Below are 18824 nucleotides of genomic sequence, written 5' to 3' on the forward strand. Positions count from 1 at the left end.
TCAGTCACGCCTCTGGGTTACGTCACAGGGTAACAAATGACGTCACAGGCGAAAGCGCCACGACACGATGACGTGGGAGCATCATGGTCCTTTGGAGGTTGAAATGTCTCTTCATAACATTGGGCCCCCGTCCCTGCTCCAAGGCGCTCCCGCAGCTCTGGCACCGCCCTCTGGCACTTTGGGAGCCAGCTCGGGCGGAACCGGGCGCGCCAGGGATGGGCGGAGCCGTCCGCCTCCAAGCGAGGCTGTGCCCGCCCCCCGTATCCCACACTGCCCCGGGACCGGAAAGGGAGCTGTGCCTTCCGCAACCTTCCCCGCCACTCCGAGCAGTTACTCTGTGGAGCTGGTGGCGATCTAGCGTCTTTGCTTGTTATGGCCGCTGCTGTCGCTATGGAGACAGGTGAGTAGCGTTCTGATCCTCAAGTCTTCGCAGTTAGAACTGTCCTCGGCCGGCCCAGTCCCCTTCTGCTTCCCCGGGGCCTCCTTTCAGGCCTAACTCTCCGCAAGGTTAGTGTTTGGACGGGGAGGTGAGAGGGCTCATGTAAGCGTCTGGAAAGACCAGGGTAGTTTTTGCTTTTTTCTTAATTTGGTTTGTCCCCACATTTTATCTCACTTGCTATAAAACACGAACTGCACTGGCTTCCCGGTGTGGGCGCGACTAGGGGAGAGGGCTTGGATCTTAAACGGTCTCCTTTTTGATTGGTTTTCTGTTTCTCACCTGAGCTTGCTTAAGTTTGAAATATCGTCGACAGACTAGTGTATCATTCTGCCATTGATGTTTCTCACATACGCACACATTGCATTATCTTACAGGCTCTCCGTAGTCTTTTTCAGCTTGCATCCTGAACTTTTTCCTGACCGATTTAGCACTTTCCTTTTAGGTAACTTAATTACTGTTTGTTTTTTGTGTTTTTGCAATCCTCTTGCCTCAGCCTCCCTAGTATCTGGGACTACAGGTGCGCGACGCCACGCCCGGCTAATTTTTTTATTTTTTATTTTTAGTTTTTAGTAGAGATGGGGTCTCGCTCTCGCTCAGGCTGGTCTCTAATTCTTGAGCCCAAGCAATCTTCCTGCCTTGGCTTCCCAGAGTGGTAGGATTACAGGCGCGAGCCACTGCGCCCAGCTGGTAACTTAATCACTGTTAACAATTGTTGTAACGCATTATTAAAATAGAGGAAGCCGCAGTTATTACAACCTATCTCAGTAATCACTGTTAAAATTCCTACATAGTGGCCCGTAAGTGATAGGTATCTTGCTACGTTTGTGTTGCTGGTTTGTTTTTTTTTTTTTAATGACTTCTCTTTAGAGAAACTTTTTAACTTATTCCTTTTAATCAGGGCTCTGCTTTCTTAGATTTCTAACGAAGTTATATCTCCTCCCATGGCCAGTTTAGGAAGACCATCACATTCCCTTCTTTACCCTGAAGTGTCTCTCAGCATTAGTCTGGTTTCATTACTGCTATTGATTTTTGCTGTCTTTTCTCCTAGATGATGCTGGAAATCGACTTCGGTTTCAGTTGGAGTTGGAATTTGTGCAGTGTTTAGCCAACCCAAATTACCTTAATTGTAAGTTGTTAAGCACCTCATTAAACTGAGGAGCTAGTAATGATTTCTGACAGAAGAGTTGCAATTCATAATAGATCTACTTTTATACATTCTCAATATTGAATGGAATTACACTTATACTGGTATATAGATATAATTGAGCCTTGGGACTAGTGTTTTGAATTCAGTCTGTGTTGGTGGTGGGGATGTTACATAAATAGATTCTTTATATTAGGGGTCACAAATCATAGTTTAAGGGCTGGTTTGACCTACAGATATGTTTTTTTTCATGCCTTTCAGTTCTTGCCCAAAGAGGTTACTTCAAAGACAAAGCTTTTGTTAATTATCTTAAGTACTTGCTTTACTGGAAAGAACCAGAATATGCCAAGTATCTAAAGTAAGTTTAATTTTTATAATCCTAAATATGTGTATACTTTATTATAATAGAAAACACTGATGTTTAACAATCTTCTTTGTTTCACATTGGAAAAAATATATTTTGAATCTGACCACTTCTTTTAGTTGTCAACATCTTAATACAAGACACCTCATCTCTGACTTGGATTACTGCAATAATCTATTGACTGGTTATCTCTTGTTTCCACTTTCACCTTCTTCCTCACCCCTGAAACCTTCCCCCCACCAAAAAAAAAAAAAAAAAGTGAAACAGCTTTCTACACAAAAGTCCAACCTGATCTCTTAATGTGAGTCTGAACACTTCACTTTCTTACTTAGAACCTTTCATTGGCTTTCCATTCCATGCAGATTAAAATCTAATCTCTTTTCTTGAACTAAAGCCCTATATGATCTGGTCCTGTCTTGTCTGGCCTTGTCTTTTACCACTCTCCCCATCTCACTGGGTTTCTGATCCCAGTGAACTCACAGTCTATAAAGGTATCAACCTAGCCATGGGTGGAAAATTAAAGAACCTTACAGAAAAGGGTACTTGTAAGGAAGGTGTTTCTGGGATTTTTCTGTAGGAAGTAACCTTACCTGATTCTTAGAGCTGCTCTCTTTTCTTTAGGGCCTCTTATGTGCCAAGAACTGTGCTAAATGCTTCACGTCCATTAACACATTAAGGTAGATATATGTATTTTATATACATATATTTTTAATATATATAAACTATATATATTGCCATTTGGGTTGTTTAACAGGTACTTTTATGCTAAGGCTTACTAAATTGTAAGAAGCATATAATCACAAACTTACTCCCTTTTAATGGTAAAAAAAAATAAAAAGGTGAACTCATGTCTCTGGTTTGTCTTAACCAGGTAGAAAGAAAGCAATAGTGAAACTTTTTTTAAATGAAAGTTTGAGAGGAAAATGTTTCATACTTGTTCTTTATCCAAGTCACTTTTCTGATCTGTGTCCAATAATAACATTCATGAAGCATACATCCTTATGTTGGCTGCAAGACCCTTTGCACCCTTACTGGCTTTTTATAAACAACTCTTTATTCATTTAATAATTCAAAGAAAAGATTTTTTAATTAGTTTGCAACATATGTTATATGTCCCTTAGTCACCATCAAGTTCAGTCTCGCCTAACAATCTTGTTCAGAGACGGTTATCTATACTCTGGCTGGAGGTTTCCAGTGCACACATGTTAACTCTGTCAGGGATAGCTGATTCCACTGTTACCCAGATGTTAGAAAGTTTTTCTTTACATTGTGATACAATAAACCTCCTTGTAGCTTCAATCTGTTTGTTGTGGATTAATCCAGAACCAGTCTATGTCCTCTTGAGGTCAACAGCCCTTTAGATTATTTAAATTCAAGAGGAGTTGCAGATTAATCCCTATTGGGCATTTTATTCAGTCTGTACAAAGTTTTAGTTTAATAGTTGCCAACAATTAAAGATTGGAAGGTTTTATATAACAATCCAGATTTCCAGCTACTTTTTAAAATCTAGAAGAGCTGGTAACCCCAGGTGTTCATTCTCTCAGGTCAACAACTGGCTAGAGCTGAGAGCACCTGTTTCTACTAGACACTTTGCACCACTTGGCTTGCTTCATTGATAGCCAGTATATGCAACTATAATGTCTCTCTTACATCTGTTTCTCTCAATTATCTTTAGCCGTTGATTAAGTGCCATGGCTTCCAGTCTTCTCATGAATTCAAGTGCCCTCCTTTGGATATTTGGCAGTTGTACCTTATGCAATTCAGCCAAGAGCTAAACACAGGCCTTCAGATGTGGTCAGGGTACAGTGGGCCAAATGGCATTTCTTTTCTTGATGTGAACATTACATGTCTATTAGTACAATTTAAGTTTACATTACTCCTTTGCGGGGAGAGGGCCTAGGAGATCACATTGTTAATTTGCTAGGAGCTTTATTTCAACTAAAATCTTTCACTTCTTATTTTCATTAATGCTGTTAATGGAGTTCTCCATTCATATCTTGTTTATTTTTAAAAATCTAAATGTAGAACTTTCCTATTGTAGCTCTTCTATTTCATCTTTTTTTTTTTTTTTTTTTGAGACAGAGTCTCACCGTGTTGCCCGGGCTAGAGTGCTGTGGCATCATCTTAGCTCACAGCAACCTCAAACTCCTGGGCTCAAGCGATCCTCCTGCCTCAGCCTCCCGAGTAGCTAGGACTACAGGCATGCGCCACCATGTCCGGCTAGTTTTTTCTATATATTTTTAGTTGTCCGGCTAATTTCTTTCTATTTTTAGTAGAGACGGGGTCTCGCTCTTGCTCAGCTGGTCTCGAACTCCTGAGCTCAAACAATCCACCCGCCTCGGCCTCCCAGAGAGCTAGGATTACAGGCGTGAGCCACCACGCTCGGCCTCTTCTATTTCATCTTGACTTGTAGCCTATCAGAGAATATTGTAGCCTATCAGAGAATATAATTCCTTATTGTCATCTAATGTATTCTGAGCATTGTCTTCTACAAGTTTGATATAATAAATGATCACTGCATGTCTAAATTCCACTTATTTACTAAATGCTACTTGAAACCATTCTCTTGGTTGTCACATTATTTTACAGTTGAAGAAATTGAACCTTAGAGAGGTTAAGTACCTTGTTCAGGGCCACCCAGCTGGTACTCACACCCAGATCTTTTTAACTACTAACGCTATCATGAAAAGAAATTAGCCAGGACAGGTGTGAATAGAGCATTTTGAAGCTAAGCTGCCAACAGTTACAGGCAACAGTGCATTTTTGGAGTGTAGATAGTAAACATTATTTTGGAAGGACAGTATGGTATTGGGCCCTGCTATTCATTGTGGTCTTTAGATCAGCAGCATTGGTGTCATTTGGGCACCTGTTAGAAATGCAGAGCCCAGGCCCCAACCTAGACCTACAGAATCAAAGTCTATATTTTAAGAAGTGATTCATGTGCATATTAAAGTTTAAGAAGCACTGCTCTAGTAGTATACTATTTTCCAAACTTCAATCATTTGCATATTACTTGTATCATTTAGGCTCTATCTGTATACTACCTGTATGATTGATACATTTTAATTGTCTCATTTAAATTTTGTCTTTTTAATTTAAAATAATTTCACTTACAGGATAGCTGGAAGAATAGTAAAGAGAATTCCTGTATATTCTTTGCCCATATATTCTAAATGTTAGTATCTTATGTAACCACAGTACAATGATCAAAATCAGAACATTAATCTGTTATCTAACCTACAGACCTCATTCAAATTTTGCCAGTTGTCCCGCTGGTGTCATGTATTTAGTACAGTGTCCAGTCTAACTTGTATGTTGCCTTTTGTTGTCATGTTGTCTTAGTCTCCTTTAATCTGAATTTCTTGGTCTTATTTTTTTTTCATGCCTGGAACAGAAGTGATACTTCTTGGTATATCATATCAGGAGTCACATGAAGTCTATTTGTCCCACTAATGGTGATGTTAATTTTGATCACTTGGTTGAGGTGTGGTGCCTTCTAGGTTTCTCCATATCAGGTTTTTTTAATGCCTATTTAATAAGTATCTTATGGGGAAATACTTTTGAGACTACGTAAATATCTTGTTACATATATTTTGGCTCACTAATTTTAGCATCTTTTTTTTTTTTGAGATGGAGTCTTACTCTGTTGCCCCAGCTAGAGTGCAGTGGAATCATCATAGCTCACTGCAGCCTCAAACTCCTGGGCTCAGGTGATCCTCCTGCCTCAGCCTCCCTAATAGTGGGGACTACAGGCACCCACCACCACACCCAGCCAGGTCTTGCTCTTGCTCAGGCTGATCTCGAACTCCTGACCTCAAGTGAACCTCCCACCTCAGCCTCCCAGAGGGCTAGGGTTACAGGCCGAGCCACTGTGCCTCGCCTTAATTTTAGCATCTATTGAAGAGACTTCCATAATGCTTGCCAGTTTTTACTGTGGTGATTTTCTAATTCCATCATTCTACACTTATTAGTTGGAATTCTTTAGTAAGGAAGAATATTCCCTTGTTTCTGACTTATTATTTCATTAAAGAAATATACGTCAGTGTAGACTTTTTGATTCTTAATTTTATCCTATGGATGATCATTATGTATTTTCTTGCTCTAATAATTATTCCAAATTTGGCCATTGGGAGCCCCTTCAGTTGGCTTCTGAGTACTTTTGACGTATCTCCATCAATTTTTAGCACTTCTCTTTCTGGCACTAAGTAACATTTCAGGCTCATCTTGTACCTTCCCTGTCCTAGCCTTGGAATCAGCCATTTCTCCAAGGAATTATGGAAAATGCTATCTGAAAATCACAATCTGGACACTGAGTGTGCTCACTGGTACTATGGTGTCATTGCTTCTAGGTCCTCTCAGTACACACAGCTAGGAATTGTATGTATGTGTATACGTACGTGCACACACACACCTGTGTCTCTATTATATATATATAGACATACACTAAAAGCCATGGGTACATACAGTCTTTTTCAATTTTAGCTCAATACCACAGGGTTCATTCTAGCCTTCCCCTTTTATCTGTAACTTCCTTTCTGATAGCCAGAAATTTGGCTCTCTTAATTCATAATATACTTACTTGCTCAATCCTAGGATATACATAATTTCAGAATTGCTATATTCCTATGGAAAACTAGAGTACAATGTATGTGCACAGTTCTTTTTGAAACTGACTCACTTTTAAAGGAACGTTGTCTTATTTTTCCACTATTGATGGAAAACCAGCAGCTATCAATTAAACACATAATTGCTAAAATAAAAAATGTTCATGTTCTTGACATTGTAAACCACTAGAATAGCATGGCTTATTCCAAGATTTTCACTGTTTACCAGTTACTGTGTTGTATATGGTCTTGGGAAAGTTATTTAATCTTTCTGAACTTAAATTTTCTCATTTTGAGAATTTTACTTAATACTGACTTTTGATGACAAGCCTCTCTGCAAAAGCAGGGTGGAAAAACCCGTTACCAAAATGTACTAAGTTAATGTTATAGAAACATAGGCTATAAGATCATTTTTCTAAGAGAATAACTGAATTAGAACTTGGCATTATTGACTTAAATTATGTTGATCATTAACTTATAAACTTAAACCCAGGTACCCTCAGTGTTTACACATGTTAGAACTGCTCCAATATGAACACTTCCGAAAGGAGCTGGTGAATGCTCAGTGTGCAAAATTTATTGATGAACAGCAAATTCTACACTGGCAACACTATTCCCGGAAGCGGATGCGCCTGCAACAAGCCTTGGCAGAGCAGCAACAGCAAAATAACACATCAGGAAAATGAAAAGCTGGATACAGACTCTTAAGACATGTATATAATGTATTTCTTTTGTACAGCAAAGACAAAAGACTTCCTACCTACCTTTATTGTGGTAGCACCTAAAACCTTTAATGTATTTTTATCCAACTAACTTTTTATTGTTAATAGACTCTTTCTGTTAAACCAGAATTGTTCTACTTTGATTTCCCTGTGGGTTTGTAAGTTTTTATTAGCATTTAACAATCAACTGAATGAGAATGGAAAAGTTTGGTGCTTTAGACCAATTAAAGGAGGCAGTGGGGCATGGGGTAGGGGAGGGCTGCCAAATATATTGAACTCAGCCTAGCTTTGTTCCCGACATATAGTGGTGCCTTGGGGAAGTCCATTTCCTGGAACTTCACTGTCTCTTAGATCAGCTGTTCACCCCTCTTATCCAGGGAATGAAAGGAAAAGAATCAGTAACCTCTTTAAGTCACAGAGCAGAAACTGCATAAAGTTTCTTAAATTCTATAGGAAAGGACATACCTGTATCACCACTTGCTTTGCAAGATGGCTTTAAGAAAGAATCACTGTTATGTCTGACTTAGTGAAGGTAAGATTAGTGGTTAACTACTAATTGGACTCTTGACCTTAGACTAGAACAAAGATGAGGAGCCTCAAATACTTGTGCTCATTTAGCTAACACTTACTTCAGAGGTACCAAAACCAGGTGCTATGTGTTAAGTGCTTCTTTGCATTCTCATTTTATTCTCAGAGTAATCCTTGTTTACAAAAGAGGAAACTGAGGTTTTAGACAAGTTAAGTAACTTACCTATGGTTACACAGCTAAGTTAGTGGTAGAATTGGTGTGATTGACTTACAGGCTGGAGTTCTTCCCACTAAGTTATATAGTCTTTCTAGCCCCTCTCTGTCACATGCATCATCCCAAATGAAGCACACTGAGACAGCTGTAAAACAGCTGCCTGAATTAAGCAGAGGCTGGATCAGATGTACTGTGCTTTCCTTCAGTGGTTAGGTTAAATTCTACATTCCAAAGCCAAAGGAGTTTCAGGAATATCAATTGCTTTGCAAATTCATAGAATTTAAGGTAAAAGATCCTAATCCCTTTAGAGATTTGGAAGTTGTCTACTGCACTATTGGGGTCTTTTAGGTATTTGTCACCTCCAATAATAAAATTCCTTCAAGCTATTACTGCCACTCCTGAAGACTTATTTTACTCATATCTTAAAAATATCCACATATTAAAAACAAACTAAAGGCTCATGAGCATTTTAATACCACTCTATTGTTTAAACATATACCAGATTTTTAACATCATTTATTTATAGCTAACATGAATTCAGAAGAAGTGTGCAGTTTTTTTTAATACTACAACAAATCAGGTAATCAAGACAATTGCCATCATTAAGTCTTAATCTTCAGAGAACAACATCTCGACGAGGTTGGCTTGATGACACTCAGATTCTACCAGTTTTTGAGGCTGTAAGAGAAGAAGAGTGAAATCTTAACTCCTAGAAAATGTTACTAGGAGTAGAGTGAGTTCTACCTTGAATGACACAAATTAGGCCATTCAGAAACCAACTCGTTATAACAAGTTTTATGAAAGAGTTAAGATATTTGCCTTAAGATGAATCACCAAAATACTTGGCTCAAGAGACTTAAACCTAAAATACCAGAAAGCTCCACAGACTAAAACAGGAGACAGCAAGCCCAATACCATGCCCTTTAATTTAGCATCCCAGGAGCATGACTGAACTAGGAGTTTCATTTCTTTACAACCAGAATTATGGATTAAATAGAAAAACAACTGTTGATGCAAGTGTTTAAGGAATTATGAGTCAACCAACTTTCTGGCTATAGAATATTTTTAAGAAGAGTAGCTTAAAAACATGAAAAAGACCCAATAGATATTTGCATTATTTATTAATAGTTTATTGGGATTGGCCATAGAGATGGACTCCAAACAGCATTCTGAACACCAATGTGATTGAGATGAAATGTCAAGATCCTTTCAAATTTGAATCCAGAACAAGGTAAAAGAGTTTTGACAGAGTGAATTATAGCCCCATTATATTTAAAGAAAGATACTCACTGTTCCATATTTAAGTAGTGTAGGCACTGCAGTTATTTTCAGGTTTTTTCTGAAGTCATTGTTTGGATCTTTCCAGCTATTCCAAAAAGAAAGTGATCATGAAAAAAATTTACTTGGTTTATTACAGTTAGCTTAATATTTGATATATTCCTACATTTACTTTCTTTTAATAATCCTTGTTGTAAACACTTAAAAAACCTTGAGGACTATGACTTCATCTATTAATTTGTGCAAAATTTTCATTTAAAATGTGACTAAGATAGAAAATAAATGTAAAGCCAGCTAAGTTATGAACTTAAACCAGGACACATTCATTGAATTACCCTTTAAGTGGACATCTTAAATTTGTATTTAATAGCTTTTAATTCAACTTATCAGACTTTAGAACACAGAACCTGAGTGAGTTCCTGAGACTCTTCCCACCTAAGTCCCAAAGAGTCTAGTGCGTGTCTCTGAAACAGTATACGTTGCCACTTACTAAGGTTTTTCTCCTACTTGGCAGTAGATGAACACACATTCTTCACTAACATGCTTCAGCCCCTCTCGCACGACTGGTTCAGCTTTAAAAAAAAGTTGATATAAAATAATTACCAACTCTACAGTCAGATTGGCACTCAGAAACAGCCATCCTCTCCCCTTTCTCCAGCCTTTAAGTACTCAGACTTTAACCTGCAGTTGACTGAGGAGGTCAACGTTAAGTCAGGTGTTCTCTTCGGGTGTTAAAGCCACTTTAAAGGACCAAGTAGGCTCCTGACTGCCCCCACTCCACAGCGCCCAGAACAATGAAAAGCATACTTGTTTGCTGACTGACTTAAAGACCAATCACGTGTCCTATGAGACACACTAATCATATTGGGGAAGTGAGAAATTTTAAAGAATTAGATTCCAAGATCATCAGGGTCTGATGGTAAAAAGAAGAGCGCTCTGGGCAGGGCAGGGCTTAATAAGGAGAGGCATGGGGACAGCTGAGATTGCCCCGCGAATCTCTGGGACCAAGATTCCCTCTGTTTCTTCTCAACCCAGCTTTCTGGCCGTAGCCTCATCCTTCTCACCACTTCCGCGGGGCAGCAGCACCCGAGTCCTGGCCTTACCCTGCACGCAGTCGGGACACCAGCTTTTCCCTTCGTCGTCTTTAGAACCGGTAAAGTAGGCGAAAATGGTCTTGCCATTGTGCTGCTCCACAGCCCGGCTGAACTCCTCAAAGCCGGACACGCGCACCTCCTCGTAGGGGGCCATCCGGACCGCGCTGCAGACTGCGAGACGTGTCCGGTCTGGTCGCCGGGGGCCCACACGGGGCGGGGCGAAGCAGTTTCCGGGTGGGATAGGGCAGGGCGGTGCCTGCGGAAGCCAGCACCGCCCTGACGTGTACGGGAGCCTCTGAAGGCCAAACTCATCCTCATTGTCTTACTGCTCTCGTTTCTCAGATCTTTCGGTGCTAGCTCCACTCCTAAACCCAGGCCTCTTCCTTAATCTGGTCCCGGCCCCGGCCGCATGGACACTGGCTGCAAAACTTGCCTCCCGGCAACACCTGGACCCTTAAGTAGCTCAGGAGCCTCAACGGCTCCCAAGCCGCCTTGCGCCTGTTGCTATGGCGACTGGGCGAGCGGCCGGAAGCGAGGCCTAGATGGGCCCCCCCCTCCGCCGGTCCCGGTAGCCGCGCCTCGCCCCAGACCAGGTGGGCTCGGGCAGGAGCTGGGGGGGGATTCTGGGAAGCTGCGTTAGGAGGCATGGACCTGGGGTAGAGGAGACCTCGACTGGGCAGGCCCTGCCGCTCCGTCCCCCCGATTACCTCTTCTCCTGTCTAGGCTTTATGGGGGCCTTGGACTGGGGGGGGGGCGGGCGTCTGGGACTGGGCGGGGGTGGAGTGGGGGGCTGGGAGGGAGAAAGGCTGCGAGGGCTGGAGCTGAGTGTGAGTGCGTGTGTAGAGCAGCTTAGGGAGCGAGGTGCTAAGACACAAAGTGCCCCAGGGCTTCGCTGGGGAAAGACGGGAATTGTCCTGGAGCTATGAGCCGGGCGACTGGGCGTGGGGCCTTGCCCAGGCTGCGCGGGGGCGAGCTTGCTGCTAAGTTGCCGGGTCGCTGCGTGGGGCCCAGCAGGTCGGGGCGGGGAGTTCGGCGGCCGTGGGGGAAGAGATGGAGCGCAGGGACGTTTCGAGGCCGTGGAGCTAGGCGCCGGGCGAGGTCCTCGGTTTGGGAGACGCGCTGTGTGAGTGCAGAAAGGCTGCAGGACTGTCGGCGGCCATGGGGGAGGAGACAAGCAGCACACACAGCTGACGCCTCGGAGAATGGGGCTTCGGGAACACCTGGAATTGCAGGCTTGCTTGAGGCTGCTAGGGACCCTGGGGCTGTGTGGGTGAACGGGGCTGTCGGGGAGCCCAAGGTGGTGGGACCTGCTGGGTCTGTGTGGGTGACTGGGTCTGGGGAGGAGGAGACAGAAGATAGGAGTCCCCGGGGCTGTGAGAGAAAAGGTCGTCCTGGATCTCTGGGGCATGAGAGCATTTTTCATCTGTGGTTGAAGGTGCAGGCTATGAGGGCAGCTTCGGGATGTGGAGAAGGAAGCAGAGTCGAGCTCCATCCTGCAAGAGAGGGACCAGTTGAAAGGGGTGTCCCTGGCCGAGCTTCCTGGGTAGAGACAAGCTGTGGTGGTGTTACAGGACCTTGGGTGAAAGGGCAGGCTAGGGTGTTCCCCCGGGCCTCAGGGCTGTCCACAGCTGTGGGGCTAGGGGCGGCTTATGAGAGAGCGTCAGGCTTTTGTGGACAGGGACAGGCTGGGAGGGTGCCTCCTCCTGTGGATGTGCCTGAGGCTGCTGAGACAAATTCTGGGATTGCCTCACACCTGTTGGGGAGGGGACAAGCTGTGGGAGTGCCTGGGGATGTGGAGGAGATAGGCTATGGAGCTGCTCCAGGTCCTTGGGGAAAAGGACAGACTATGGGGGTGCCTGGTGCTGCGGGGTGGCCTGGGGCTGTGGGAGTGCCCCGAGCTGTGGAGGGAGAGATGGGCTGTGGAGGTGCCCCAGGTCTGTCGGGGAGAGGGCAGCCAGTGCAGACTCTGGCACAAGAGGCAGTCTGTGGGGATACCCCCAGCCTATGGTGCAGGGGACAGGCTGCGGGGGCGCCTGATGCTGTGGGGGTCCCTAGAGCTGTGATGGAGGAACCCACCTCTGTGGGCACCCCAGGCATATGGCAGAGGAGACAGGCTGTGGAGAAGATAGGCTCTGGGGGTATCCCTGGCCTGTGGGGCACAGGACAGCCTGCAGGGGTGCTTTGTGCTACTGAAGAAGAAGCTAGATGCGGGGGTGACCCTGGATTCAGGGAAAAGGCACAGGCTTTGTGGGTAGAGACAGGTTCTGGAGGTGACCCAGGATCATGGAGAGCTGCAGAGCTTTCTGGTCCTAGTGAGCAGGAGGCCGGTTTTGGGGGCACCCCAGGCCTGTTGGGTATAGAACAGGCCCTGGGAGTACCTGGGGCTTTGGGGAAGGAGGAGACAGGCTGTGCAAGTGTCCCAGGACTGTGGAGAACAGGACAGCCAGTGGAGGTGTCCCAGGCTGTGGTGGTACCAGGAGCCATGGGTGAAGAGACAAGCCATGGTGGTGTCCCGGGCCTGTGGGATAGGCGGCGTGCTCCGGCAGGGCCTCCAGCTGCGGCAGTGCCGGGGCTTGCAGGGGAGGAGACACGCTGTGGGAATGTCCTGAGCCTGTGGGAGAGGAGGCAGGCTATGGGCGAGCAAGGGGCTCTGGTGCCTCCAGTTTTCGGGGTGCCTGGGCCCAGGGCACAAGAGGCTGGCTGTAGAGGTGTCTCCTGTCTGTGCGGGAGCAGGCAGGCTGTGGGGCTGTGTGAGACAGGAGGGATACCCAAGGCAGCAGATGTGCCCAAGCACAGGTGTGCCCCAGCAGGGCTACCCACAGGTATGTGTGTGCCTGGGTCTGGAAAAGTGCCTGCCAGTGTGTGGGTGTCTGGTCCTGTGTGTCAGGAAAGCAGCTCTAGAGCCGTTTTGAATCTGTGGGAAAGGGTTTGTGCTGCTGGCATACCCATGGCTTCAGGGAGACCTCCGGCTCCAGAGGAGCTATGGCCTGTGGGGGAGGATGGTGGTTCTGGGGCTTTCCCAGGACCATGGGGAGGGAGGCAGGCTACTGGGGTTCCCGTGGCTTCGGAGGTCCCTGGGCTTGTGGGGGAGGAGACCGGTTCTGGGGGTGTCCTGGAGCCTTGGGGAAGGAGACAGAGTGTCAGAGCTCCTGTGGCCACTGAGGTGCCCACAGCTCCTAGGGCGCCTGGTCCGCTGGCGGTGGAGACTGGCTCTGGGGGCTCCTCAGGCTTGTCGGGAAGGAGGCAGACTGCTGGTGGGGAACCCGTGGCTCCCAGGGTGTCTCGGCCTTTGCAGGAGGAAACTGGTTCTGGAAGCGTCTCAGGCTCGTGGGGGGAGAGAGAGATAGTCAGGGGACCCATAGATGCCACAGGTCCTGCAAGGATGGGGGTGCCCACGTCTGCCAGGATACCTCGACCCACAGTGGAGAAGACTGACTCTGGGGGCATCTCAGGCTGGTTGGGAAGCAGACAGACCCCTGGGGTCTCCATGGCTGCGGGGCTGCCTGGGTCATTGGAGGAGGAGACACTCTCTGGGGGTCTCTTGGGCCTATCGGGAAGAGGAGAGAGTGCTGGGATGCCTGTAGCTGCTAGAGTTTCCATGGCTGTGGGAATGCCCATGGCTTCTGGGCTCCCTGGGCCGATGGTAGGGGATACTAGCTCTGAGGACGATGGCTCAGGCATATGGGGAAGGAGACCAGCCACTGAGGTGCCAACTGCTGTCAGGACTCCCAGACCTGTGGAGGGGGACGTGGGCTCTCAAGGTGTCTCAGGCCTGTGGAGGAGGAGACATAGTGGAGCAGGCCCTGAGGCCGCAAGGGTGCCTTTGCCTCTGGGGGTTCTTGCAGCTGTAGGAGTTCCCATGGCGGGGCGCGTGCCTCCAGCAGTGTGGGTGACTGGGTCCACAGGTGCAGGAGTGGATGTGGGTGTCTCAGGCCTGACAATGGTGAGAAGACAGTCCGCAGAGGGAGTGGGGGCTTCAGAGGAAGAGACAGGAGGAAGGAGTATCCTGGGACTGGCAGGGAGGAGCCAGGCTGTGGGGATGTCTCACACCTGTGTGCATGGGGCTGGGTTATGGAGCTGTCCAAGGTCTGTGGGGGAAGAAATAGCCTGTGAGAATGTTCCAGGAGTGTCAGGGATAAGAACAGCTGTGGGGGTGCCCCCAGTTCCAAGGGAGGAAATAGGCCTTGGCCATTTCAGAGATCACCCACATCAGAGTTGGGGGATACAGGCTGGAGGAATGTCTGCAGTCAGAGTGAGGGGGAACAGTTGGGGAGAGAATTCTGTGGGGGAGGACAGATTGAGGGGGACGTTCCAGTAGTATGTGTAGGGAGCAATTTGGGGGGAGGTGTCCTGGGGCTCTGTGGGAGGGAACAGGTTGTGGGGAGGTTTGTCCTGAATTATGGATGAAGGCACAGGCTGTAGGAGTGGAGATGACTCAGGATATGTAGGGTGACAAATTGGGAGGTTTCCTAGGACAGTGGGGAAGGGACAGATTGCAAGGAGAGGAGTGCCCCAGGACTTTGTATAGGGGTGGGTGTCCCTGGACTTTGTGTGTGCATGTGTATGTGTTCCATCACTTGAGGTTTCCTGGAACTGTGGGGATCGCCTAGTATTTTCCTAGTGGAGAATGGACTGTCAGGTTTGGCACATGGAAGCCACCAGGGGGAAAGTCCTGACCGTGTAAAAGTTGCAGATGCCCTGGCCCCAATTCTGCATACTCCATTCCATGGCTCCAGTCCCCAACCTGTGATGATGTCAAACCAGTTGGGATGGCCTTGCTAATGCGCCTTGTCCCATCTGCTTCTTTGATCATGTGTCTACAGCCTTAGAAATAAGGACTCTTGGACAGCTGCCTTTATATTCCTACCGATGTATCTGTCTTTAAGCAAATCCAGACCTGAAACCTTTGATTTATTCAAAAGCTTAAATTAGGATTTTTTTTTAACTTTGAATATCCCAATTGATTTACTGTAGGATTCTTTGAGAAACAAATTCCCCAGTGCATTTAAAATTAGTCAGTTCACAGAATATCAGCTTACCTCAACAAATGTTGAGTTAAATTGTCTACTGTGCTCAAAGTGCTGTGTTGTGGGAAATAGAAGAGTAAGACAAGGCCCTTACCCTCAAAAAACGTTGTCTAGCTGGGAAGATGAGACATACGCCTGTGAAACAGGTAAATAACAATATGAGACAACACTGTGATAAGCACCTGAGTGGCAGGGATAATAAAATGTCTATAAAGGAGCAGTGACAATAAGGGTATAGCCCTTTACAGCCTACTGAATGGTTTCATATCAATTGTGTGTGTGTGTGTAAGGTGGGGGAATATGGGGGAAATTGAAGATTGAGACAGGTCATTCGGCTAGTTAATGGCAAATCCTGGTTTGGATCTAGGAGTTCTGATCCTGCAGGTTTATTTAGAGTCATTCAGAGTTTTGTCCGTTTGGGCTACTCGATAGAGTGAAGGAGTGAAGCATACTGCTTTTTGACTAGTGTTAGGATCCATCAGTGTAGACTGTTCATCCATAAAATCACCCTGCTAGAAAGAGCTAGTTTACCATAGCAGAGTTGCTTTTGGAATAATGTCCTACTGGATACCGTTGAGATTTGATATTTGGAGTGAAAAGGGCCAAGAGATTATCATTAAAATAGTGAATCTTCCTGTATTTCTTTGAAAATGAGAATTTCAAAATTGTGGTTGCTTTTATAAATTGAAGAAACGATCATCTATCTACCTGTCTTTAAGCAATCATTCTTAGTATGAGGTTGGTATGGGCTCTTTCTAAAATATTGTTATACAAGCATGGCATTGTGCTTTATTCTGTTCCCTTGTTTGAACACTGTTGGTCTGAAATAGCTTTGTTTTATTTTAGGACTGGTTTTAGGGAAGAGTGTTGCTCTTGACAAGGCTGTCACTATTGTTCTACACTATTTAACATCATGGGACCAAGCCAACCAGCTTCAACCTGTGTTCATCTAGCATCTAGTGCCCAACTGGGGAGCAGCGATCCCATGAAACCTCAGACCCAGGTAGTTTTGTTTCTTAAGATTTTTATTATGGAACATTTCAAACATAAGAAAAGTTGAAAGAAAAGGACAGTGAACCCTTTTGAAATCACCTTCTAGATTCAGCAGTTGTTAACAGTTTGCCCTGTTTTTCTATCTACCCAACCATCTGTCTCTCTTTTAAAGTTTTGCAGAATCATTCCAAAGTAAATTGCAGACATCATGATACTTCTAAATATTTGAGAATACCTGTAGTAAAAACAAACTTACCTACTTAATCATGATACCATTTATCATACCTAAGAAAATGGACAAAAAATAATTCCCTAATATTATCTAATAACCAGTCTTTATGCAACTTTACTCAGTGTCTCAAAAATGTCTTTTTCTCCAACATTATATTATGAAAATCTTCAAACATATAGCAAAGTTGAGTTTTACAGTGAACATTTGTATTCCATTAATAGTTTACTATATTATTTCATTGTCTGTCATTTGATCATCCCTCTAGAGATCCATCCATTAATCTTATCTTATTTTTTGATGCATTTCAAACTCAGTTGCAGATGTGAATACCCTAACTACTTCCACATGCATGTTGTACACTAGAATTCACTCTTTCTTTAGGTTGGTTGCATTAATTTATGGTTACAGACAGTACAGCAGTGAGTGACCCTGTGCGTATGTGTTGTTGGAGATGTATCTGCAGGGTAAATTGTAGAATTCAGACTGCTAAGTCAAAAGGCAAATGCATAGGTAGTTTTGTTAGATGTTGCCAAATTTCCCTCCATAAGGATTGTGCCAATTTACATTCCCATTAGCACTCTATGAGGGTGCCTATTTTCTCACAGCCTCACCAACAGCATTTATTGTTATACTTTTTAATTTTTGCTAATCTGTTGGGTGATAGATGGTATTTCTGTGTATTTTAAATTTGTATTGCTATGAGAGTATCTTTTTATGTTTAAACCATGTTTATATATTTTTTGTAAACTGGTCATGTGTTTTTCCCATTTTCTATTGAGTTTTGATTTTTTCCACCTCACTTTTTAAGATTTCTTTATGTATAGGAGCCTTTTGTGTTTGCAAATATTTTTCTTCCAGTTTTTCTGTTCTACTTTTGACTTTGCTTATGGTGCTTTTTGCCAGGCAGAAGGTTTTAAAAAACTTTTTTATTTTAACATAGTCAAACCTTTCACTCTTTTCTTTTATTGCATATGGATTTTGAGTCCATTAGAAAGCCATTCTCTAAACCTAGCTTAAAGTGGAAGTTACCCATAAATTTTTTCTGGTACTTACAACACATCTCTGAGGTATTTTGGGTTATTTTTACTTTGGTGGGGGGAAAGATTTTTTTCCAAATAAGGCTATCAGTTTCAAGTACTGTTCATCAGTCTTTGTACCTTTCAGATGTAAACCATTGTTTTCTCTTTAGTGAGATTTTTAACTACTTTTTTTAATCCAAAATACTTTGCTGAAGTTTTATCACGATGGATTATCTTAAACTGACTCTTGATACACATGATTATATGAACGTATTCATTATGAGAGTAGGGAAACCATCTCTTAGATAAAGGCATCAGAGGATTGGGTTCATTGAATTTGTAGGCATGGATTCTCCTAAGGCTATTTACCTGTTTTTGACAGGTTCGTTCTGGAAGGTCTAGGAGCGTACATATTTAAAGCCATAAAATTGTTTGTTTCCTTTGACCTAGTAATCCCAGAACAGATCATTTATCCTAAGGAAATAATTTATAAAGAGAAAAAAACCTAAATGCATAGAGATACTAACTGAAGGAATATTTCTATTAGTGGGAAAACTGGAACAACCTAAATGTTTAGTAATAACGTTATAGTTAGGTTAGGCATGAAAAGGCCATTCACTGGATATTGGAAAATGCAACCATGAAAAGTAAAAACTACAGGAATATTGAAGCGTTCTTAAGTGCAAAACAAAGCAAAACTTGTATTTTGGAAAAAACTTGTATTCAGGAAAACTGACATAAACTGGGGCCTGCATAAGAAGGCGTAAGTGGACTGTTTAGAGCAAGATGCACTTAGGCACAGAATGGAAGATGGATCCTGCTGACAGATGAAAAATCCCGGGAAGGCCTGAAGAAGTATTGCCAAATGGCTTTGGTCTGGTGTGTCTGTGTGTTACATCTGTGGAGCAATTTTTAAGAAAACTCTAATGGATTGTGTTGGTCACTTGCAGAAGCCTAACATTTAAAAAAAATTATTTTTAATTATTGTAAATAAGTTATACTTATTTATGGGGTACATTTTGATACAAGCATATAATGTATAATGATCAAATCAAGACAATTGGGATACCCATCACCTCAAGCATTTGTCATTTCTTTGTGTTAGTGATGCAAGGAGTGTCCCAGTGAAGGGAGGAAAGTCCCATGAACTTGCCAAGTGGGTTCTT

The 18824-nt window shown here is 44.0% G+C and overlaps 2 protein-coding genes across 2 annotated transcripts; one reads left to right on the forward strand and one right to left on the reverse strand.

Moving 5' to 3' along the window:
- Window positions 1-273: 273 nt before the first annotated feature.
- Window positions 274-7409, forward strand: MED31 (mediator complex subunit 31). The gene is made up of 4 exons (XM_012652626.1): window positions 274-400; window positions 1488-1565; window positions 1845-1941; window positions 7045-7409. Exons 1-4 carry the CDS (start codon window positions 373-375, stop codon window positions 7235-7237), a joined length of 396 nt encoding a protein of 131 aa, XP_012508080.1. The 5' UTR covers window positions 274-372; the 3' UTR covers window positions 7238-7409.
- A 1109-nt stretch (window positions 7410-8518) lies between these two features.
- TXNDC17 (thioredoxin domain containing 17) lies at window positions 8519-10620 on the reverse strand. The gene is made up of 4 exons (XM_012652628.1): window positions 10397-10620; window positions 9784-9865; window positions 9306-9381; window positions 8519-8693 (listed from the first exon to the last, which is right to left on the reverse strand). The coding sequence occupies exons 1-4, from the start codon at window positions 10539-10541 to the stop codon at window positions 8625-8627; spliced, it is 372 nt and encodes a 123-aa protein (XP_012508082.1). The 5' UTR covers window positions 10542-10620; the 3' UTR covers window positions 8519-8624.
- Window positions 10621-18824: the final 8204 nt, after the last annotated feature.

Source organism: Propithecus coquereli, unplaced genomic scaffold (assembly GCF_000956105.1).
Source record: "Propithecus coquereli isolate 6110/MARCELLA unplaced genomic scaffold, Pcoq_1.0 Scaffold390, whole genome shotgun sequence".
Lineage (NCBI taxonomy): Eukaryota > Metazoa > Chordata > Mammalia > Primates > Indriidae > Propithecus > Propithecus coquereli.